We start from the raw sequence: 24,124 nt of genomic DNA, 5'->3' as shown, positions 1-24,124 counted from the left end.
CAGCTTGATTTATCCTGTACATTTCACAATAAGTGACTGCTTGATTTTAAAACAAACAAACAAACAAACAAAGGATAAACTGTGGATGCAGTCCATGCAGGATCCTACCAGACAAGGACTAGGCTGAGGTAAGCAAGAGGCTTGCCTCAGATGCAAAATTTAACAGGGTGCCAAACATCTCAGTAAGCAAGGTGAATAATATTTCAATGGAGTGTTTTGAAAAATCAAAATAATTCAGAAAACCCATGACAAACAAAATATATATCATGATTTAAAATAAAGGTAATATCTGACCCTATAAATGTATGACCTGGTGTCACTCATCTCACCCTGCCCTACAGACCAATGACAAAATTATTCAAGAACTATTTAACCACACTTTTTCAGTAAAGTAACTAATAAAGTAGATCCATACTGATAATGTCTTTGGACTTGTGATACCAATTAATCCATTGAAATTAAAATCGAAATGAATGCTGGAAAAGTCTGAAGCACATGCATTTGGAATTAAATGCGAGCTAAGATATTTATTTAGATAATCCCAAAACAACAACAATAGGGTAAAATATGACCTTGTGGTACCCCATAATGAAAAACCAATTCTACCTTTAAAATTGTCTCTAGAATCTCTTCAATTCTCTGCTTTTCTTTATGAACACAAGTGGCTCTCTGTATGTCTCTATGTGAGAAAATCCTAGAAATCTAGCCAATGTTTTCAGAAGAGGTAATTTCCTGAAAGGTAAGTTTGTTACCTTATGTCTCAGAGGCACTGGGTACATGTAACAATATAGACCCAATGCAGCCTGTCAAATGATGGATGAAGAAACAAGGTCAAATCTACAATTTACATTCTCTTAAGAAAACTGTGCGCTGCCGGCTTACCAGGACACGACTGCCTCAGGTGAAGCAAAGAACTCGCAATGTAAGAAAGCACTGTACCCAACCACTGTAGCATAATTTTCTCCATCTTTGGTTTGTATCAATGGACGGACATCTATTTGAAAATAACATAAATACAGTTTTAAATTTTGGTGGAAGAAAGATGTGCAAACTAAATTTTTCTACGTCCTAGCCATATTAACACGAATAGAGAACAGCGGAATATTATGGTGGGTGTCTGTCTTGAATTATAAAAGTATCCCAATTCAATACATTTTTGAAAGTATAATTTCAGTGTGAAGTCTAAAACTCAAATGTATGGTGAAAAGTGCTTTGATTTTTTTCCCCCATATATTATGTGTCAAGAGTTAACTGGTACTTCTGAACATGACCTCGACCATTTTCCTTAAGAAAATAGCAAGTTAAGTCAGCTCCCAGGCACACTCACCCACAACATCAACATTGGCACTGGCAAGGATAGTTCCGTGGACATTGGAGGCTTCACACTGGTACACAGCAGTATGATTCGGTTGAAGGTTGGTAAAACTGATTTCCCTGGGGAAGACAACATCACCAGCAAATGGATGATCTGAAAGAGATTAAAGAATGTCAGTTTGATAAAGAACAGGACATAAAATATTTATACACCATTTATTAAATGTGTCACACAGTATTTATATTTTAAAACCAGTTTAGGGTGACTAATAGTTCATTGAAGTCAATTCTTTAGGCTTTCTGAACATCGACTATGAACTTTTCTTTCCAGATCCATTTGAGTTTTCAATCCTTTTTCAAGTTAATATTTAGTAACAGAACATCTGCTCATCTAGAGCTCCCAGACTTTCCATACCCATATGCATAGTACTATTCTGGATTATCCATTAGGCATTCAAGACCTATGATGAAGTGACACTCTGTTACTCTTCTGAATTTAGATACTGTTGCTGCCTGGCACAAGACACAGGGTCAACACATCTTGATCTCCCAAGTTACCAGTATTGGCTGCTATTTTCCCCCTTGACACTTTTGTTCCCATTTCAGTTCTCTGCCTCTCTAAGGTTTTCTGATCTGCACCATTCATTTCATTTGTCTTGCTTCACTATTGAACCACTTCATGTACATTCCTTGTATATTTCATTTTCCCAGTAAGACTAAAATCTTCTTGAGAAAAAGGGCCAGGTTTTCTACTTTCGGGCAATAAAACCTTCCACACTCCTGATCCAAGCATAATTCTGGAAATATCTCTTGGAAATGAGAATACCTAACATGAGACTGGGCACGGTGGCTCATACCTGTAATCCAGCAATTTGGGAGGCTGAGGCGGGTGGACCACTTAAGGTCAGGAGTTCAAGACCAGCCTGGCCAACATGGCAAAACCCTGTCTCCGCTAAAAACACAAAAATCAACCAGGTGTGGTGGTGCGCTCCTGTAATCCTAGCTACTCTGGAGGCTGAGGCAGGAGAATCACTTGAACCCAGGAGGTGGAGGTTACAGTGAGCCGAGATCATGGCGCCACTGCACTCCAGCCAGGCAACAAGAGTGAGACTCTGTCTCAAAAAAAAATAAATAAAATAAAATAAAATAAAAGAAGAAGAAAAAATAAACAAACCCTAACATTTCTGATGCATTTATTAAGGACCAAAAACTCTATTGGATGTGGCACATGCATGATCTCATTGACACTGCTCAGAACTCGATGGGTCAGCATTTATATGGCCATTTTAAAGGTGAGGGAACTGGACTGCAGAGAAGTTGAATGACATATCCCACAGCATTTGGCCATTTTTCTGACTCTAAAAGCCCTATCCTTGCTATGACGCCATAAAAAAAAAAAAAAAAAAAAAATCCAGTGGGAAGGAAAACATTAGCTGGAAATGTCAAGGGATGGGCACAAATGCAAAAATTTTTAGTTTAAAGGACATTACAACATTAATAATCAATCGAATTCCATTTTTCTAATTGTGTCCCCATTATACAAGATAATGACTATACTAAGTTTTAGGTTCTAGAAAACATGAATATTACATATTAAAATAAAAGACTTATACATCTTTTTCTGCCTGGGAGTCCTAAATGAATATTTTTTTCACTTGACTGTGAGCTTCCTGAGGGCAGGACCTCACTGTGAGGTTGTGCAGCATGTCCCCAGTGCCCAAAGAGCAGCTACCACAGAAAATTCAGTCAGTAAATACTTGTTGGAATGACTTAAAATGTTAGGTTGGGCAACCTTTATTCCTGAAAGGTCTCTGTAAACAGGCAAAACAATAGCCCCTGAAAGATGTACACATTCTAAGTCCCAGAATGTATGACTATGTTACCTTAGATGGAAAAATGGGACTTGCAGATATGATTACGATTAAGGACATTGAGGTAGGAAAATTATTTCCTACCCCTGGATGACCCAAGTGGGCTCAATATAATCACAAAGCTCCTGAAAATCAGAAGGCCTTTCTTGGCTGTGGCCAGAGTGAAATGTGACCATGGAAGGATGGTCAGAGTGATGCAGTGTAGCTGGCTTTCAAGATGGCAGAAGGGAGCCAGCAAATGTGGGCAGCCTGGGAAAGCTGGAAAAAGCAGAGAAAAGAGTGCTCTCCAAGCACTTCCAGGACATGGCCTGCTGACACTTTGATTTTAGCCAAGACTCGTGTTGAACTTTTACGGAAAGGTAAAATAGTATATATGTACTCTTTTAAACTCCTAAATTTATAGTAATTTAATTTGTTATAGCAATGTTAGAAAACTAATACAATCCTATTGAACAATTTATCACTTATTTCTTGCAAATTAGCAAGATGAGTAGCTCTTCCAAGTTTTTTAAGGCTAAACTCTCTAAGAATGCTGCAAAGCACTGAGTCTGTAATCCCACTCTTCACTACCACACTCCACTCAGAGTCCTAAGTCTTTCAGAGTTACCCCCATCCTCCCATATAGTTCTCCTTGTCCCATCTGATCCATGTATGACTCTGAATTAACAATTCATTACAAAGAAAAGAAATTACACTATTTAAATGACACTTTATTTAAGTAAGTAAACATTGCTTAAATCTGCCTGCTGGCATGGGTATGGAAATTGTTGTGTATTGACAAACGCTAACAGAAGCTCCCAGGATTCAAGAAAGCCAAGTCTTTATAAAACACACTAGTCCTGACATACTTCAGAAATTCTTTCTCAGTTTTGTCTTTGGTCAACCCAGTGAGAAATTATCAACAAAGTGGATGAAACTTCAGCTCTGGAGTTAATCCTTCCTGGGTTCGGTTCCTGGTTTTAAATGTACCTGGGTTGCATTCTCCAGTAAGTAAGGTAACCTCTCTAAGCCTCAATTGCCAATGGAGAATAATAGAATCTATTTTTCAAGCTGCTACGAGGTTCAGAAATATCATATGCAAAGCATGTGAAAAGGGTTAGGCCGATAATCAATAATAGTAATCATTTTAATTTAATTTTGAGATAACATAGGGAAAGGATATATAATCCCTAAAACTAAAATAAACTCAAAGAGATTTCAAATCCTTTAGCCAACCCACTGTCATCAAATATCCCAACCTATAAAAGTTTATGACCTGTTTGCAGGGCAACAGGGAGAGCCATGACCAAAAGCTGTGAACAGAACACAGAGCTTGGATTCCAGCGACTTGTCTTTAGTTTGAAGTCTACCATTATTCAGCTGTGCGGTCTTGCATAAGTTTATTTTCAGCCTTGACCTCCTCATCCATTAACAAACCTATTGACTCGATTTTGAAATAAATCCAGAAGCTAACCACGACTGCCACCAATCTAGCCCTGAGCCCAGAGCCTTTCAGACGGCCTCCTACCTAGAATCAATCACACAGTCCATTCTCCATTCAGAGGCCAGGAAAATACCTTGTAAAAATGTAAATTAGATTGTGTCACTCTTCTGCTCAAAATCCTCCAAGAGCTGCCTAGTGTATTCTCAAAATCCCAAGGCCCTACTTCGATGTTCATCTTTACCTAAGCTCTGGCCCCTTCCCCTGCTGGTGGATCTGGTGGCCTAGGGCTGCCCCTTGCACTCCCTCAGCTTCAGCCACACTCACCTCTTTTCTCTTCCTCAACACACCTCTCCACTGAGAAAGCACTTTCCCTGCTATTTACATGGCTGACTTCCTCACCTCCTTCCGATCTCTACTCAAAGTAAATTACCACAGGGGTCTTACTATTATTATCTTAAAATAAGATCGCAACTCTGGGTCCTGAACCTCTTTCAGGCTTTACCACACCACAGTACACACTCATGTATTGTTTGTCTAGTGGCAGCAGAGCAAGGATTCCATCCATTTTATTCACTGTTGTATCTCAAGCATGAAGTCCAGTGCAGGGAACATAGGAGGTACCCCATAGATATTACTGAATGAATGAATCAGTTAAATACGAATAATAGCACCTCCTTTACAAAGTTCTTTTAAGGATTCTAAGTAATTTGTGAATGTCTTTTGTAAACAGCGAAATACCATCCAAATATAACATTTTATGATTTTGTATTCCAGAGAATCTGCGTTCCTTACTTTTGTAACCTGAACATTCATTATGAACAAAAGTTGCTTTCATTTCCCTTTGTCTACCCAAAACCTCATTGTTACTTTTCATTTCTTATTCTGTTCCCTAAAGAGATGAAGAGAGAAATCCAAATCTGAAGATAATAATGAGGACTAAGGTATCCTAAGTGTCTGTTATGGGAAAGCAATACCAACCAACCATACCTTATGGGGTGCTGTTTTTGTGGCAGTCCCCGTGCTAAGCATTCTCTGCATGATGTTTCCTTTAATCCACAAAATAACCCCGTGAGTCAGTGTTATTTTTATCCCAATTTACTGGTGAAGAAACGGGTTTGAAGAGGGTCAGTGATACTCCCCGTCATGCAGCTAGTAAGTGGTAGAGCCGACATGCAAACACAGGCAGTCTCGCTCCAGAGTTTATAAACCATCACAGTGCTCTACAGATGAATCACTGCCCTAGGCAGCTGGCTACATTTTTTTTTCATTCAATCACAACCAACTGCCACCATCTCCATTCTGCAGTTTAAAAAACATAAGCTTGGGGCGATTCAGAAAACACCTCAAGATGAAACAGCGGGCAAGGTGCACATCCTAGATGGGACCTCAGGTCTGTTATCTACCAACTGGCTTACCCTTGACCAGCGCAGGCCCCAGAGCAAAAGGATAAATGGAAGCCACTATTGTACCTGCTCTTAATTAAGCAATTGACACATAAAAATATGTTCTGTCCTCCTTCCTGATCAAGGACATCCAAAATAATCTGAGCTCTAGGTTCCAGTGGAAGATTTGGGGACTCCTTGGAGCTCTATGCTGAGCATGGTGAAATGGGAAGAGTTGGCCCTCAGTGCTGGGCCATTCCTGTCTTTCCCTGCCCAGCCCATTTGGAGTCGGCTCAAGGTGGACCGGGCATGGGAATTTTCAGGTCTTTGTGCTTGAGGTTGGTAGTGAACAGGCAGTAATGGGACCAGGTTCAGGCTTGGGATGCCACAGTTTCCCTGAGGATGCTTTCAAATTATGGAGACAAGCAGGACCAGAGGGTGACCAGAGCAAGTCCCTTAAAAGGGCAGAGCCCAGGACAGGTGTTGCTGCTGTTTGAGCCTAAGGGAGGTCCTGACTTTTAAACTGTGCCCTCAGCCGCTAGGCTCCCGCTCTGTTTCTTCTCAGGGAGAGGAACAATTGGCTTTTTTCCTTGGATGCATCCTCTTTCTCATTCAATTTTCTTTTTAAAAATTAAAAATCTTTATTCTTACATATAATTTATAAAAGGGCCCAAAAAGTATAAATATTGTTTATGGCTATTCCATGAATATCAAGTCTCAACAACCAAATTGCTTAGAAAGAAGCAATTTCTGATTTGCTCGTTATATCTGTCCTGCTAATCCATTTACCAACTTCATTTTACACACATGTCTGACAATCATTAATCCCATCAAACCAGGGCCTTCAGCATTGCATTGCAATTGGTTTTTAAACTTACTGTCAATTGGGGAGCCATTGACTCTCCACTTGATTGTGGGTTGAGGTTCTCCTTCAGCCTCACATAACAAGATGCCATTGCTCCCAGTGCTATACACAGCACTCTGAGGCTTCTTTGTCCAGCGAGGAGGCTCTGGATATAAAGTGAAGAGCTCATGAGAGATGTTATCTATGTCAAAAAGTCCAAAAATGTTAAGGCCTGTATTTCTACTTTGCACCAGCAGAGGGCAGACACCACAAAAGGTTTCATAGTAGCTCTTTTTTTTTTTTTTTTTTTTTTTTTTTTTTTTTTTTTTTTTTTTGAGACGGAGTCTCGCTCTGTCGCCCAGGCTGGAGTGCAGTGGCCAGATCTCAGCTCACTGCAAGCTCCGCCTCCCGGGTTCCCGCCATTCTCCTGCCTCAGCCTCCCAAGTAGCTGGGACTACAGGCGCCCGCCACCTCGCCCGGCTAGTTTTTTTTTTGTATTTTTAGTAGAGACGGGGTTTCACCGTGTTAGCCAGGATGGTCTCGATCTCCTGACCTCGTGATCCGCCCGCCTCGGCCTCCCAAAGTGCTGGGATTACAGGCTTGAGCCACCGCGCCCGGCCTCATAGTAGCTCTTTTTGGTAAACTTGTTCTGCAAAGCAAGGTGGGAGCTACTTTTGCGTTGTAGGGTGTGTGTGTGCGGGTGCACGTGTGTGTTTGTGTTTAATTTGGACTCAACATGTATAATAAATCGACATACTAAAAATAGTTATATACAACCACTTTATTTAGCTATACAAGTAGCTACCCAACTAGGAAAAAACTGAGGGAAGAATAAGCAGATGGTGAATTTATTTCGAGCTGACTACAGGTTATTTTCAAACTGCAGCATGGCATCTAAAAAGGTGGATACACAAGAATTACATTTTAAGAATTTAAAAAATAAAACTAATTAAAATGTTTAATGTTTATTTTGAATATTTCTTAATTAGTGATCTTATAGCATTTATATATATAATCAATTTGGAAAATAGTATTTCCTAGATTTTTTTTTTGTAAGAGGGGAGAGAGAGAAGCCCAAAAGCAGTGTTTAGTTTTCTGCAGTCAAAGCAATTAAGCAAAAGGTACCTTAAAATTACCTGTATCTTTCTATGCCCTAATGCTCCAGAATTACAATACTACAAAGTATGTCAGAAATAGATGACACATTTTACTTGACTTCAAACATTATTTCCTTGTTTTATAACTTCATGAATATTGCTATATCAGGGGTAAATAAGAGGTTTAAAGTGTGGATGGTTTGGATAATTTAATTTCAGAGAAAATTGCACAAAACCTGCAGGTAGCAAATCTCATCAAATGTAGTTTGGTTATTTCACCCAAAGATATTTTAGATTTCCATTTTTAGTCAAAAAGAAAAGTCTTCAAAGATATATGTATGTATACAATGAAAAAAATCAGTAAAATTTTTCTAAGTAAAGGAGGAAAATGAGGATTATGTAAAAAGGAAATACCTGTAAGTTCACTATAAGAAACAAATGTATACAACTAACCTTGGCAAGTTCAAGTTCAAGCAAGATAAGTGCACTCCACAGGGTGTTGACTTAATTGTTAAGTTCCAAGTTAAATATCTGTATTCATAAGCTGTACTACCTGTAGATATTTAGTCACTTGGTTTAAAATACACTAGTCCAAATTATAAATTGCAGATCACTTTCTGAGGTGAAGGTTTATTTTTGTCTATTTTGCATTTTTTGATGATATCCTTACTTTTTTCTGGTATTTTAATACAAGCAATACAAAACTAAATATCTGTAAGTTAGAGAAAAATATTCCATGAACATGAACATTATGGTATATCATATTTATAGTAGAAAATTACAACAATTGCTTTCAATGTATGCAAAAATAAAGAAAATCAAGCAATGATGATATTTCTGTAAATCTTCATGAATAATTACTATTATCATTAGGACATTTACTATTAGGACTATTAGTAATATTAGTATTACTGAAAGAGGTCCCAAATTATCACCTCATCCAATGCTTTCACCTTACAGAGGGCTGAGCTTTGGAGAAGTTGCCTGAATTGGCCAGGGCCACCAGCAAAGGAAGTTCCAGTTCCTGTCCTTGCCATTCCATAGATATATACACAGCAACTATGGATGAGCAGCATTAAGACTCTGAAGTCATGTGATTTTGTTTCTAATTCAGTGTTATCTTATGAATTTGTACCAAAGACAGGAAAGAAGGTTAATTCAATTTATGCCTCCAAGTCCAAGCTCCCCCTATATTTATCAACTGACTCCAGAAGTTCTGAACATTCACTAGGCTTCATCACTACACTTTACCTTCACCCTTCTGTATAAGCTTTCTTTGTAATTGCTTGAACATTTACTTTGATGCTTTTCATCTGTTTCTCCTATAGAAGTAAGCTGGTCCTGAGTCATGTAATATTGAGAGAGATTTCAAGCTTGTCCTACTCAGAAACAGCTGCTTCTTGAGCCTTAAAACCAAAAATTCTGAGGAAAAAAACCATCCTCATAAAAACCCATTCTTTTAGCTATTATCCTAAGATATATGGTAGCAGGTGAAAATTGCTTATGTTGAAACTTTATGCATTTTCTCATAATTGTAAATACAAAAATAAGATGATAAATATCTCTCGTATTGCTGGAAACAGAGATGCAAATGTCTGAACATTGGGACTATATATTAAGCAAGCTAAATAGAGATGTTCATCACTAGGAAAAAAGCAAAATAAAACAAACTTGGTACCTATAAAACATACAGCACAGTGGTTATTTTTAGTAAAACTGTTTCTTCACAGGTTCTTATTAAAATCTATATTCCAATAAACAAAAAATTGTTAGGTTCAACAAAAATTGGATTTAACTGCAACATTTTAGAAATAGATTTGTTATTTGAAAAAAAGGATTTCTCAAGTATATTAATGGCTGAGTTGCATTTGATTTTATGACAACCTTTGAAAATGCAAAAACATTTTGGATTATATTATGGTTCTATAATTATATACAAATGCTTTCCTATTTCACTTACTAAAGTTCAAAGGCTTTAAATAATTCAAAAGTTGACAACATAAAAGTTATTTGTGGGAGCTTATTTTTAAATAATCTATTGAAATGTGATGTGATTATATTTTGATTTCTGGATATAGACTGTTTTAGATGTCACTCTAATATATCTCTTTTTATTGAATGTGTAATTAATCATATCCTAGATATTTAGAATATATAGTTGTACCTAGTCAAGACATCCTGGCTGCTTTTGCTCATACATATTATAGGATTTGAAGTACAGTCTGATTTCATATTTAGGATGTTGCAACCTAAATTACAAGCTCACAGGATTTGATTATGTTTAGTAATAGGAAAGACATTGCACATACAGAAAGAATCCAACCCAATCCATGATTTTACTTAAGCACAATGGGTGTTTTCAGAATGGAGTAGATTTTTCAAAATACATAATAGCATTGCTATTTTCTCACATGGCAAATCTCTGTTATTTAATTTGGGCTTCTAAAAAAGAGACAAAAAAAGAAAAGGAGAGGGTGCAGGAAGGCAGAAAAAATTGAATAAACACAAGTTCATCCATCCAGATGATTAACAGTTTTTATTTATCGCTTCCACACTTTAGAAAATAAAAAAAAAAAAAAAAAAGACATCTTAAGCTCAATTTGCTTTTCACGTGCATAGGTAAAGAGAAACTCCAAAAACATACAACTGAAGGTACATTTAATAGTTTCCTACTAAAGAGAGAGGATTAGAAGTTCCTCATAAAATATCATTTACATCTCAATAGTGCCAATAGCTGTTTTATGAGTAGTGAGAACAATTTGTTCTAGAAATCTATATTCCTTTGGAATCGTATAGTCAACATCTTAAATTACATAATTAATTTTACATCTTTGATTTTTTTTTTGTGCAACCCTTGCAATTCTTTTGAAAGGTTTGGTTTTATAGTCAAGAAAACTGTGGCCAGATTGTTAAAATATTCAGCTACCGTAGCTATGTTCCAGCCATCTGGAAGGATTTCTAATAGTCAGCAACTTGGAGGAGAATCTAACAATTAGATATGTCTAGTTCGTGGGTGTGTGTGTGCTGGGGAGGGGAGGAAGGGATTACAGAAAAACACCCCTGTTGCATGATGTAGCCAAATTACATAGAAACATCAAATGATGACTAAAAATATACATAAAATAAATCTTTCAAACTCCTCTTCTCTGAATTGCTTTGTGAATAATTTAATGTCAGAGGAATATATCACTGTTTGCCAGATGTTGACATTAATGTATAATATTGGGCTTTCTTCTATCTAAGTTTTGCTTTTGTCAAGTCAAAGAAAATAAAATTCTCAACTTTGGTTTTCTGTTCTTCATACCTTAAATAATAATACACATTATGGAGTAGGCTTGGAAATACAGTGTTATTCCAAACAGGGGTATGACTAAATCAACTATCTTAACATCTACTTGGGAGGGGAATTTGTGTCTGAGTCCCATTTTTTCCCCCCATTAGTTTAAACAACAGGCCATTACTTAGGTGTTCCTTGTGTAAACTAAAGCTTTAAGAGGTGAACTTTATTGGAATATTAATGGGTGCCCTAGAGCACTAGTTCACTAAATTGTAGTCTAAAAAGAATAATTCCTTGCAATAGTTAAGCTTACACTGCACTAAATAAGTACAAATGCAGTAATCATTCCATTAATTTGATCAATACAGTCAACTAAATTGTAGATAGAAAGCCTCGGTGTGATTGGATCCACAGAAAATAGTCTGTGTCAATCACATTCAGGGGACTAGACAACCTTCACATCAGTCAAACAGGCACAGCCCTAATAACTACATTCCACATTTAAATGATATCATTTTTGCCTACTTATTCCTATAAATGTAACTAATGCCAATAAAACCTTGATTGATCAAAATCTCTGAATTTACAGAGAGAAGATGACTTCAATATAATGTTTTTGCACTTTCTGAGAGAATTTATATTATAGCATAGTCTATTCTTTTTTGCCTGTAAGAAACATATTGAATTTATCATCTGAACCCAAGATATGGATTACAAAAATGTTATATCCAGGAAAGAGCTAACACAACAATTTGCCTGCGTCTTTCATTTATTTGGTGAAGAGCCTCAGGTACAGAGAGTGAAATAAATGGCGAAGGGCACAGCAAGTTAACTGCAGGATTAGGAAGCAAAATCCAAGCTTTCTTCCAGGCCCATTTTAATACTTTCTTTCATCATAATCCTTACGGCTGCTTTTATGATTTAATAATATGAAGTGTATATGTGTATTACAATAAAAATAATTTAGGAGACTAGCTTTAATGACTATTTGAATAAATCATGTAAACTGTCTGTGTTTAGCCACTAACATGAGATCTTTTCTTGTCATTTGTCCCTTCTATGTTGTTTTGGGGCATAAATGACCAACATGCTTAATTAAAGTGTAATAGAATTCAGTGCTCACACTACAATTAAAAGTTGAAACTGTTGACCTGTTTTAACATGTATGATTTAGAAGCAAGGCCTACTACATGTATAAAGTTACTTTTTTGAAAAGCAGGAAAATAGACAAACATGGGAAAGGTACCTTCTACTATAACATGAAAATCATGAGTGGCTGTTCCCAGGAAATTGCTGGCTGTGCAGCGATAATTTCCTTTGTCCTGGTAGGAGACATTCTCTATCTTCAAAGTCTTGCCATAATTTTCTTTTGTTTCTCTCCCCTTTGGTAAGTCACCACCAATTTTGTTCCAATCAACCTGTGGAGTTGGCCTGTAAAAAATAATTAAATAAACAACTTTTTTTAAAAGTGGAAAGTAAAATACAAAGAAAACCTCAGGACCCATCCTTTATCAAGTTGCTTTTACATATGTGCTCATATTCCACTGAATCACATCATCCTTACCAGTGGACAGTGACACCCACCACCATCAATAGTGAACACTGGTGTTGAAGCGAATCTCTTTTACTGAAAGTTCCTCTAATAGTCTATCTCCTTGGAAACCTTCTCTCTCCTCTATTACGGGGGCTAACTACATGTAAGTGCTGACTAGGTGTGGCTGGATGAAGGATAAATAATTGGAGCTCATTGAAATAATATTACCAAGATATTTTCCAAGTGTGAAAATCTCCCTGTGGGTGGTTTGAGGCAGCCAGTGATAACAGCCCTATTCCCTGTTTGTGTAAAACACAATAAAGTAGGACCTAACAGTCAGCAGAGAGAAGTTTCCCCTTTAATCCTATGATGCTGATACTGGAGAATGTGGCTCCTGTGTGAAAGCTAAATGTGTTGATTAGACCCACGAATAGCCTATTCTAGGGCAAGCTGGAGTCTGTAGCACAGATGCTCCCTCCTGGATCACGTTCTCGCCCTTGTGGGGAGTAGAGGAAAGAAGGAATGAACCAAATCTTCCCTTGCTTAGTAGTTTCAAAAGATTAGCTCACCCAATCAAAACAAACAGGAAAGTAAAGACAAAACAAAACCAGCATGATAACTTGTTAAACACCAGCGTGATAACTTTCCCCACGTTAGTAAGGAGGAAAATAGGACTGGGGAGTCAAGGCAGCTACATTAAGAAAAATCCCTTCTCATGAAAACCAGACAAGTGCAGAGGTCATACCCTTTGTGACTCATTTGATTTAAGAATTATGTGGAAAGCAAAAAGGGTTGATTCTAACTGAAGGATGATTGTCCTTTTCTCTTCCCCAGTCAGGCTCTGTAAGTGAGTAGAAGAAACAACTTTGCTAATTTTATTGATACTACACTTTTCCTCTCCATATTTCTTCCTATTATTAATAGCTGTAGGTTATTTGGTACATTCTAAAGATGGGCATTATTGTAATCATTTAACAGTAAGGAGTCTGAAGCTCCAATAAATTAATTTCTTAAGGTCACTGGAGCAATAAATGATATACCACAACTTATATTTGTCTACTCTAAACTTGTTCTTTTTTAATCAGTGTGTTTTATTATTTTGTGCTTTTCAATCTACGCCATTCCTAACGCTATAGTCTTAGAATATATGCTTCCTGTCAAATTGCCCATCCATTACTATGTAATAATAGAGCAATTCTTCGAAATCGTGTGTGTCAATATTCTCAAATTATTTGTATTGATAGGTTGTGGTTAAAATAATTCAGTTATTTATGCAAAAAAAAAATGGAGGTAAAGATGAAGACTCTTTAATCTACATATATCTACTCTTTTCTCTCTTCCTTCAAGGCTCAAATACTAATGTGCTGTGCAGCCTGGAACAATAATCTTATATTTTACCAAGCTAAGAACACATGGCACACTTGTGTAGGACACGGTAATGATGCCTGGGCAGACAGCTGTGAGAGTATATTGGTTGCTGGCTTTCTGAGCACACCACCTAACAGGATGCATAACCCAAGTCTCCTAACTGCTGGCTTTTCACTCCATCTGTCAAAATGACAATTTTCCAAGTTATAGGCTGCTCTGGAACTCAGTTCCCCTAAAACAGGAAATTTTTCATGAGTCCATCCTTTAATAGAGCAAGTAACTCACTTTCAGCAAGACCTCCCGGACTCCCCAGTCTTTGGGTCTTTGAAAACTAGTCTAATTTTCTAATACCATTTACTTGAAAGAATAAAGTAAAACAATTATCTAAAGTATTATGTGAAAATGAGATATAATCTAATCTCAGGATAGGTCTATACCATGGCAAAAATTTCCAACTCTGTTCTTGCCAATTTTTTATACCCCCTGCCTTTTTAAAGAAATTTAAAGAACATTTACTAACAGCATTTGAGCAATGCGTTTTGAGGGAAAATACATTGCTTAATACCTTTTTGCACACAAAATACACTACCTCATAATCTAAATTTTTTTTTTCAGGCCCTTGTCTGGCCAACTTTTATTTGTATATTTCTCTATTTATAAAGAAGTATCTTGTGAAAGAATTATACCTACTTTAATTTACAAAACAGAAAAAAAATCTATTTGAGCAGTGCACATGAGTCCACCTATGGCAATTTTATAAGTTTTCCCTCAAAACACATTTGTTCAGATACTGTTAGTAAATGTCCCTTAAATTTAAAACAAAAGGAAATAAAAAATATTTTCAAGAATATAGCTGGGAATTTTTGTCAAGATATAGACCTATCTTGAGATAAATTATATATCGTGTTCACCTGACACTTATAATCATTTTACTTTATTCTTTCAAGTAAAATGTATTAGACAATTAGACTAGTTTTCAAAGACCCAAATATAGTGCTTTACACAAAATAATAGTACAATATCTTAAATATAATTATTTTTGTTACTATAGGAGGTTAACGGCTTGAAAACTCCTTAGAAAAAGTTTTTTAAATGACCCAAATGTATCATCTTCTGAGAGAGGACCCAGATCAGACAGGATTACCCAATACAAAACCAGTATGAGTAAGAAGAGACTACTTCAGGTGAAAATCCTTAAGACAGCACATCAAGAATTTTCGTGTCCTCACAACAACATATATTTTCTTTTTTTTTTTTTGAGACGGAGTCTCGCTGTGTCGCCCAGGCTGGAGTGCAGTGGCGCGATCTCGGCTCACTGCAAGCTCCTCCTCCCGGGTTCACGCCATTCTCCCGCCTCAGCCTCCGAGTAGCTGGGACTACAGGCGCCCGCCACCACGCCCGGCTAGTTTTTTGTATTTTTAGTAGAGACGGGGTTTCACCATGTTAGCCAGGATGGTCTCGATCTCCTGACCTCGTGATCCACCCGCCTCGGCCTCCCAAAGTGCTGGGATTACAGGCTTGAGCCACCGCGCCCGGCCTACAACATATATTTTCATCCACTCTATTTTTATATATTCCTTCATGACTCTTCATTTTCTAAAACGCACATGAGAGTATTTCATTATTTTGAAGACATTCTGTGCAGTTGCTAGTCAATCCAAGAGGTCAATGATGGCGTTTGTGGGAAATGAGAAAAAAGAATTACTGAAAGGGTCACCCTGCCCAACTCAATGTAGTAATGAACTCTGCAAGAATTTAATTTCTACCACTGTAAACACATACAAATACAACCAGTAGAGCAGGTTGTTGCCATCATGATTCAAACTCAACATGAGACTTTCCTCTTCTAAAATAATACACATACCAAACATTCCAGACGGAGTCTGTGTCATAGTACCTCTGACTAATTTATGTAAAGACACATGGGGAGTTTACAACAGACAAGCAACTTTGATATTTTTGGTGGATGGAAAGAGAAATTTACCAAGCTTAGGGGTTGTAAAACCATTAAAATCTGCTCCATTTCTAACCCAGTTGTTCAGAATGTACTCTAAATGATGAATGAATATGATTTTTTGAATTTCAAATCCTAGTCCACTAACTACAGTCCCCAAGCCCTCAGCTTATGAACAGATTATATTTCAAATGAGTAAACGCAGGTGCTAGGAAGATGGAATGCATTTTCCTAAGGTATTCTCAATGGTAGGGAAGGACCATAAGTTCGGAAGGATAGTGGTAAAAGTAGGAGAGACCCTGCATGATTAAATATTAAATAAGATGGTCCCTGTTTACATGTACTTAACAGTAGCTAATAAATGGAACAATTTTAAGAGGTGACCAAGTGAGGTCCTTTAGGGTTTTCTTGGAGGATTTAAAAAAGTGCATTGCGGGCCGGGCATGGTGGCTTATGCCTGCAATCCCAGGACTTTGGGAGGCCAAGTCAGGTGGATCACAAGGTCCAGAGATCAAGACCATACTGTCTAACATGTTGAAACCCCATCTCTACTAAAAATACAAAATATTGGCCGGGTGTGGTGGCACGCACCTGTAGTTTCAGCTACTCTGGAGGCTGAGGCAGGAGAATCACTTGAACCTAGGAGGCAGAGGTTGCAATGAGCCGAGATTGTGCCACTGCACCCCAGCCTGGGTGACAGAGTGAGACTCTGTCTCAAAAAAAAAAAAAAAAAAAAAAAAAAAAAAAGGATTGCTTTTTCAGGTGTAAAGAAAGTTCACTTAATTAGATATTGATGTAAAACTCTCTTACATTACATGGTCTGGACCTCCATGTGTGCAAAGGGCAGAAGGGTAAAAATAGATAAATAGGGCTCCTTGAAACCTGAAAAGGAGCAGATTTAGTACGTAACATAGCAAACAGGAGCGGGGCAAGATAGTATAGCACAGAGAGCAAACTCAGCACCAAAAGTGAGGGGCTGACTACCAACAACCTCATGCTTCTTAAACTCAACTAAGGAGAATGTTGTCATCATCCCTGCCATCCACAATATCATAAATCGACAGAGAGATCTAATTTTATGAACCTCAGTTACTGCCTGAAGTCTGTAGAGTGAAGTACAAATTACTGCCTCCGGAGATATAACAACAGGATTTATTTGTATTATTTTATTTTATTAATTTTAATTTTATTTTATTTAAGATGAGGTCTTCTCTGTCATCCAGGTTTTAGTGCAATGGCATGATCATAGCTCACTGCAACCTCATCTTCCGGCTTCAGCCTCTTGAGTGCCTGGAATAACAGTCCTGAGCAGAATATTTGCAGTGCCTGGCAGAATTTATTTCTTTTCAAATAAGTAATTTTAAAATATCTAGGCAAACACAGTCTTAATGTGCTTGATGTCTTATTCTTTACAGAACTGGATGGACAAAGTCATGAGTGAGAGTCAGGTTACTCACAAGCCTTCAGCAAAACACTCAAGCAGCAAGGTTTCCCCTTTGAGGATGGTAATTGAAGACTCACTGCCACTCTCAGTGGGAGGCAACAGCAGTTTGGGTTTTCTTTGCTTGATTGAATTTGCTACAAAATAGAAAAGAAAAGTCAGAATTTTTTCAAATTAATATACATAAAATTCTGTGACACCACATCTTTCTTAAAACAAAAAATCCGACACACATGAGTGTGTGTGTGTGTGTGTGTGTTCTATGCACATTTAAATAGACTTCCATTTAACATATTTCCATTTAGACAGACTCCTCTTCTCTCTTACCATGAAGCATGGGTTTTCCCTCATGTGTTTTTACTGAGTGTAGCACTGCCAAATTTTATAAATGTTATTATTTATACCATATCTTCTAACTCAGAAGGTCAAACAGAAGTCCTTAATAGAAAATCTATGATTTTATATTCTATACTTTAATCATGTCATGTGCAATGACTTTATGTTTATGTTTTTATTTAATTTAAATTGCCTAAGAATTTCATCAGATTTCTGCTAAAAACAGCTTCCTCACTCCTGCACCCAGAAATTCTCACTGAGGAAGGCTGTGGTAGACACTAGGCATCTATGAATTTATCAAGCTCTTTCAGCAATTCTACCTGTGGTCTCAGTTCCTTAAAGAAAACAACAATTTTAGGAAATGATTAGCAAGCATCCTCACTAGCTGCATATTGAAATGTCCCATTTCTTATTTTCTTGAGAATATTTTCAAATACAATGGCAAATTAGGATACTTCCATCTTCAAAGGGACTTAAGCAGTAGACAGTCTTGTATACTTTGTATTTTTTGGAAAATAATTGCTGAATATGTACTCTATGCAATGATTTTTTCATTGAGTACTATGAAAATATAGCACTATATATGTTTGAGCTATTAATCTCAAAGGAAATGATGTTGGGGATGAATCAGTCCACCTAAAAACTAACGGTTCTTCAAAAGGAGCTTACATCCTGCTCCACTGAAGTTGCAAGGATATCTAAGTTATCACTGGTCCACATTTTATAGAGAATATTTGCTGCAATTATGTAAATGACTCTTCTCATTATAGAGAACTCGCCTGCTATACAACTCAGATTTATTCAGGCATTTTCCATAGAAGACAAGTTCTGGTAGACATTCTATGGGGGAAAGAATTAAATAAAAAGATCACATAGACACATGAGCTTGAAAAATGCTACAAACTGGTTTTTTCTCAGAAAGTCACAATGTACAGTTGCATGCCAAATATTTCAAGAAGGCTTGCAAGGAAAAAATCCACTTAACTTTCTTAAACTCAGTGTTTTCTCTACTTCCTTTGACACTTAACCATTTCTTTTCTTTTCTTTCAGCAAAAGTATCAACCTTATATAAGAGACATTTTAGGAGACCCAAAATAATTACTCCATTAAATATCTCTATCTATTCAATGCATTATGTATATTTCATTATATTTATATAGTTATATATTTATAAAAATCACTCCCTTTGCATATATTTAAGAGGGAATGGGGGACAATAGAACCCTCTAAGTTAAGATGTTTTTCTTAATAACAGTATTGTAATACACTTAAGAGGATATTAAAGAAAAAATTCAAAATCTGAAATGACAATGAGCTATAAACAAAAGTCAACACTCCACATGGGTTCAACTTACCCTTGGAACCAATTTCTGTGGATGAACTTGAGTCATTAGCATGCTTTACTGAAATAAAAAAATGGAAGGAAAAAACACAAACATAATGGTGGATGCTGGTATCAATAAAGAATGAAAAGTCATATTTTTGTCTTAGAAAAATTACAAAATGGTGTAGAACCATGCTTCACTAGAACATTGCCTTTGGGAATATAGTTTTACATAGAAAATAATTATAGTGAGTTTAATCTTGAATTACCACAGATGAACCCAAGTGGAGAAGATTCAAGTCATAGCTCCAATAAAGAGAACTGAGGCTACTAGAAGAACGTTATAGTGAAGCCCTGGCATGGCGTATCTACACATAAAAATGAAAAAAATCACGGACCAAATTAAACAATGAAATGGTAATGCCAACTTTCGACTATACCAGGGCCAATTATTCAGTCAGTAAACTGTTGTGGATTATTTCTTCCCTTTGAATCTGACGGTTCTTCCTCCCTCTAATTACTTTTCCCATTTGGGAACCCAGGCTGGCATCTGCAGAATCAAGTAGGGAAAGGAGCAATTCAAGTAAGTTTGCCAATTTGGTGATAAAAATTTCCTTTTTTTTTTTTTTTTTGCCTCTGTTGTTTTCTCCCCAATTTTCAGTCTGCCAGTTTATCCAAGATCACAGTGAATCAATGCCCAAGATTTGCTTAGAAAACCCTGGAATTTCATTGTATATTTCACCCACTGAAAATGACAAGATCCTGCAGACGTCAGATGAAATACATTTGTCCTGTGAATTGAGATTTGATTTCCTGGCTGTGAGAGACAGAGCTACTGTGAATCTGCAGCTGCAGATGTCTATTTCATCTGGATGAAGTCTCTAGAGTTGAACTGAACAATGGCGGGAAATATCAACCCAGATTTAAACGGCTTCAGCCAGAAGGAAATTACAGACACATTTGCATTCAGCATACATGATGAAACAATAAATTATTTGGACTTACAACTGTTAACTGTTAGTTTCATTGGCATTTTCTGTACAATAGTCCTTAATCTTGGAAATGCAGCAAAGCAACAGTAATCATTGCGACTGTCTTTTTCTTCCACGTTTGCGAAGTATAGATCTCCTTTTTGGCTCATGTATACTCTTTCATCTTGTTCGATGTGTTCTAATTCTGAAAAGAGATATCTTGCCATTGAAAAGGGCAATTGTCCCTTATTGTGCTTCATCTTCCTTTTTCATTTTCTTTTATATTATTATTTCATTTGATTTTTCCTGTTTGCTCTTTAATTCCTGTCAAGTCTGGTCTTACTACAGGAACAATGAGCAAAAAGGAAAACAAAACAAAACAAAAACAGCAGGAAAACCCTTGGGAGCATGCTTTTTACCATTAACCAAAGAAGGCCGCTAGTAGACAAACAGTGGTAAACTGTTTATCATCTCGGTCTCTACCTCTGCTCTATGAATCTGAATTGGCTTAACTGAAAACTGGTCAATGTGGACAATGCCCTAATTATTTTCTGAGAATCACGTTTATTTAAAACATGACTTAAAAATAAAAAACAAAAAGCTCTCCAAAAGTTTTATCTGTGATATTAATCTACCTGTTCTGGTTGCAGCCTGGAAGGTTCTAGGGGAACTGACGTCTGGAACAATTGGCTGTACCTAAGAGTAGCTTCATTTGCTTTCTTCTCAGTGCTGTACAAATAGCATTTTTCTCTATGGTTCACAGTGAGAAAACATGTAGAGAGCATTGCTAAGGCATATACTAGAAGTGGACTTTACAAAGCTAGAATTTCAGATCGGAGTCAGCAAACCTTTTAGAAAATTAAGCAAAAAAGTTAATACTAATTTATCAGTAGGTGACTGCAATTAGCAGGTAGAGCATTACTAAAATAGAAAGATGAAGCTAGCAACACAAACCCATGCCATCCTCAGCTTTCACATGATCTATATTCCAAAGGTAAGTGCACTGTTTGAAATATAGAAAGTATTGTCTTTCATAGACAAACCTTATAATATTAGTAGCATCTCCTCTTCAAATATGAAAAAAAAAAATAGGAGATCTTTATTTTTATTTAGTCTTTGGATTCATTATGTTATTGATACGATGGATAGAATTAAAATATCCCCCTTTTTTGATGGAACAGAGCATTACTTACCAATATTCATCCAATAAATATGTAAAGGTGGGAGGCCTTTGGGAGGATTGCATGGGAGGACAATTGGATCTCCCTCCTCCACTTCAAGAGGGTCAATTTTTTCTTTGGGGAATTTTGGAACACCTGGTGTAAAAAATCATTTCAATGTGTTATTTTAAAATTAACTTTGACTATAACAACAAATATCTTAATGCATTCTTTTTTTTTTCAAAATTGGGCAATTTTAATAAATTATATGCTACAGATCCTGGTTCTTACGTCTCCCCTGCAGAGATAAATACTATTAAGAAACTGGTGTGCATCTTTATATAACTTTAAAAATACTTCTGCATTTTGAAACCCCAGACAATAATATTTTTGTTATGTGATAACAATAAGGCAATAACATACTTGTGCATATTTCTCTGGGCAGAGATATAAACCCAGAGTCACAGGATTTTCTTGCTTTAGCTTTGATAGATGTTAAATCTTTTTCTCCAAACACTGATTTCACTTTGAGCAGTTACATACCTCTAACTCTCGCTTTATTGGGAAGGCCTTGAATGTAATTGGCAAATATTCCATTCAGTGCATTAACCACACTAAATAAAAACTTCTAAGCCCATATGGAGAAAATGGTAAGAATACAATGAAAAGCCAAATTTGACCACTTTAAGTTGCAAAAAGAGCCATCCGCATTGAAATTACTCCCAGTAAATAAAAATTTAAATGAAATGGAATTGATGTAGGAAATAAGACTTGTAAATATTTCAGCCTATTGTTTCCTCCCCACACTGGAGTCAATTTCTTAAAAGAGCAATGCAGTTATAATAAGAATATAAGTCAGAATTGTGCAGAATTTGAAATCTGACACCAAAGTTTCATATTTTTATGGAAGTATTGATTTTATAAGGATATTCAAAATGTATTCTTCCTGAGCATTACATTGATGTCTTTCAACTTTTGTTGGGGAAATTTCTATTATAGAATTACACAGTCTCTTGTGGAGGAGAAGGATCTTAGGAAGGTGTTTATAACAGTCCCGACTTGATGGAATTCATTAGAAGGTATTCTATTTGTTTATTTCATTCTTAAATTATGATTCACAGCCAATTTTCATTGTTCTTGGAAATCTAAAGGTTTACTAATTTACCGTAAATTTTCTTATTGAGAAGCTTTGTGCACTTCCTATATATTTGTCCTATAGCCCCTTAACCCCCATCCACGCCTTTAGAGGTTGAGGGAATTTGCTGACATTTCTCTTATTGATGCACCAGCTGGTTACAGTGAATTGCTTTTTGTCTAAATTCAAGGACCTTTCAAGGCTTAACATTGCAGGGGGCGGTGTGGTTATTACACTGCCTTTGCAATTTCGGAAGGCAGACTTTGGTTCTCTTTATACATTCAGCCATGTGATAGTCTTTTAGTGGATTTCCTCTTGCTCAACTCATTCTCATTCCATGAGATTTCTTTTAGAAAGTCTCTGGAAACATTTTTGAAATAGCATCCATCTTTGAATCACATTTTTGCTATAGGTAGCATGAAATTTCCCTCAAACAGCAGGAATGTGTGTTTAGTATATTCACTACATTAAGAGCTTATAGATAAAATATCATGCTATCTATTTGGTAAAGCCTTGGCTTTGATTGACAGCAAATGTTATGGAAAACATTTTGCAGAAAGTACACCTTATATACATAAGGCATAGTAATATACAAAACGTTTGTGTACCCAAATCTCCAAATTCAAACCACTTGTTTAGTTTTATTCGCTATATCTGAAGCCCAGTAAACACTGGCATTGAAGTTATTGGTGCTGCTGGGTAGTTGGTGAATCTATACTCAGATACAAGATCTTGGCGGCAGAGGAAATAAAATATGGATTAGAAAATGGAAAGGGCATGTAATCCACTTCGATAACAAGCAAACTATACAGTGCCTAATATGAATACACAGTTCACTGGATAATATCTATTGTAAAGTAATTAATTAATAAGATGTATAAATCCCTAATTGGAGAGCTGCTCCCTGAGAGCATACAAAAAAATCTCGCAATTCGAACAGATAATACTGCCAGTGAAGCATTAGCATCCTTGCATTAAATAAATCTAGATTATACAATTCTAATTCTGAAAATGTAAATTTGTAATTCAACTGGCTTCTAAGGCACCAACAATAAAAAAGAAAAGAAAATTTAGAACTCTACCAAAACTGTTATCACATGCCATAAATCTTCAGAACAGCTTTCAACTAAACACAAAATTAATATTGGAAAACAGGGATGCATACTTATACATCAATAAATTTAAGGTTTTAGAAGAGATATAAATGGCATTACTTTTTCAGGATTTTTTATGTCTTATCCTTTGACTTTGAAACTATTTAGTGAGTTTGATGGCATGATAAAAAGTGAAAATTTTAACATTCACAGATAAATGCGAAATTTAATTACTATAACACAACAGCAGACATGAAGTTAACTTCAATTCAAATAAAGAAATGGCTCCATTTAAAAATAACTCCAACCAGTGGCATTTACTGTGTTTATCTCGTGATAAACATTAGCATTGTTGAGTTTGGACAAATGTAATACTTTTTAAAAGTAAATTAAAAACAGTAATTTTTTCTGTACATGAGGTGACTACACCCCTTTATCTTGCCAATATATTTCACATGGGTACTTCATCAACACCAAAACCAAAAATCATTTAACTTTGGTTCAACAAGACGGGACTTGATCCTCAATGGCCTCTCTGCAAAGGGATCAGAATCAACTTGCAAATAACAGTCTAGCTAAGCAGAACTTCAAGAATGTTT

The 24,124-nt window shown here is 36.4% G+C and overlaps 1 protein-coding gene across 7 annotated transcripts in view; it reads right to left on the bottom strand.

Annotated features, from left to right (window-relative positions):
• CHL1 (cell adhesion molecule L1 like) overlaps nucleotides 1-24,124 on the bottom strand; it is a 214,138-nt gene that overhangs the window by 47,358 nt on the left and 142,656 nt on the right. For 4 of the 7 annotated variants that reach the window (XM_050778560.1, XM_050778558.1, XM_050778564.1 and 1 more), the window contains exons 6-13: nucleotides 21,330-21,452; nucleotides 20,171-20,341; nucleotides 19,197-19,244; nucleotides 17,522-17,642; nucleotides 12,455-12,639; nucleotides 6,869-7,000; nucleotides 1,328-1,468; nucleotides 883-994 (exon numbers count right to left, since the gene is read on the bottom strand). In XM_050778560.1, coding sequence (XP_050634517.1) covers nucleotides 883-994; nucleotides 1,328-1,468; nucleotides 6,869-7,000; nucleotides 12,455-12,639; nucleotides 17,522-17,642; nucleotides 19,197-19,244; nucleotides 20,171-20,341; nucleotides 21,330-21,452 — 1,033 coding nt within the window. The remainder of the gene's footprint in view (nucleotides 1-882; nucleotides 995-1,327; nucleotides 1,469-6,868; nucleotides 7,001-12,454; nucleotides 12,640-17,521; nucleotides 17,643-19,196; nucleotides 19,245-20,170; nucleotides 20,342-21,329; nucleotides 21,453-24,124) is intronic. The other 3 variants (XM_050778563.1, XM_050778561.1, XM_050778562.1) reach the window with 1 other exon arrangement.

The sequence above is a fragment of the Macaca thibetana genome, chromosome 2 (assembly GCF_024542745.1).
Source record: "Macaca thibetana thibetana isolate TM-01 chromosome 2, ASM2454274v1, whole genome shotgun sequence".
Classification (NCBI taxonomy): Eukaryota; Metazoa; Chordata; class Mammalia; order Primates; family Cercopithecidae; genus Macaca; species Macaca thibetana.
Note: the sequence above shows the minus strand (reverse complement) of the source record. Positions and strands in the feature narration are given on the sequence as shown.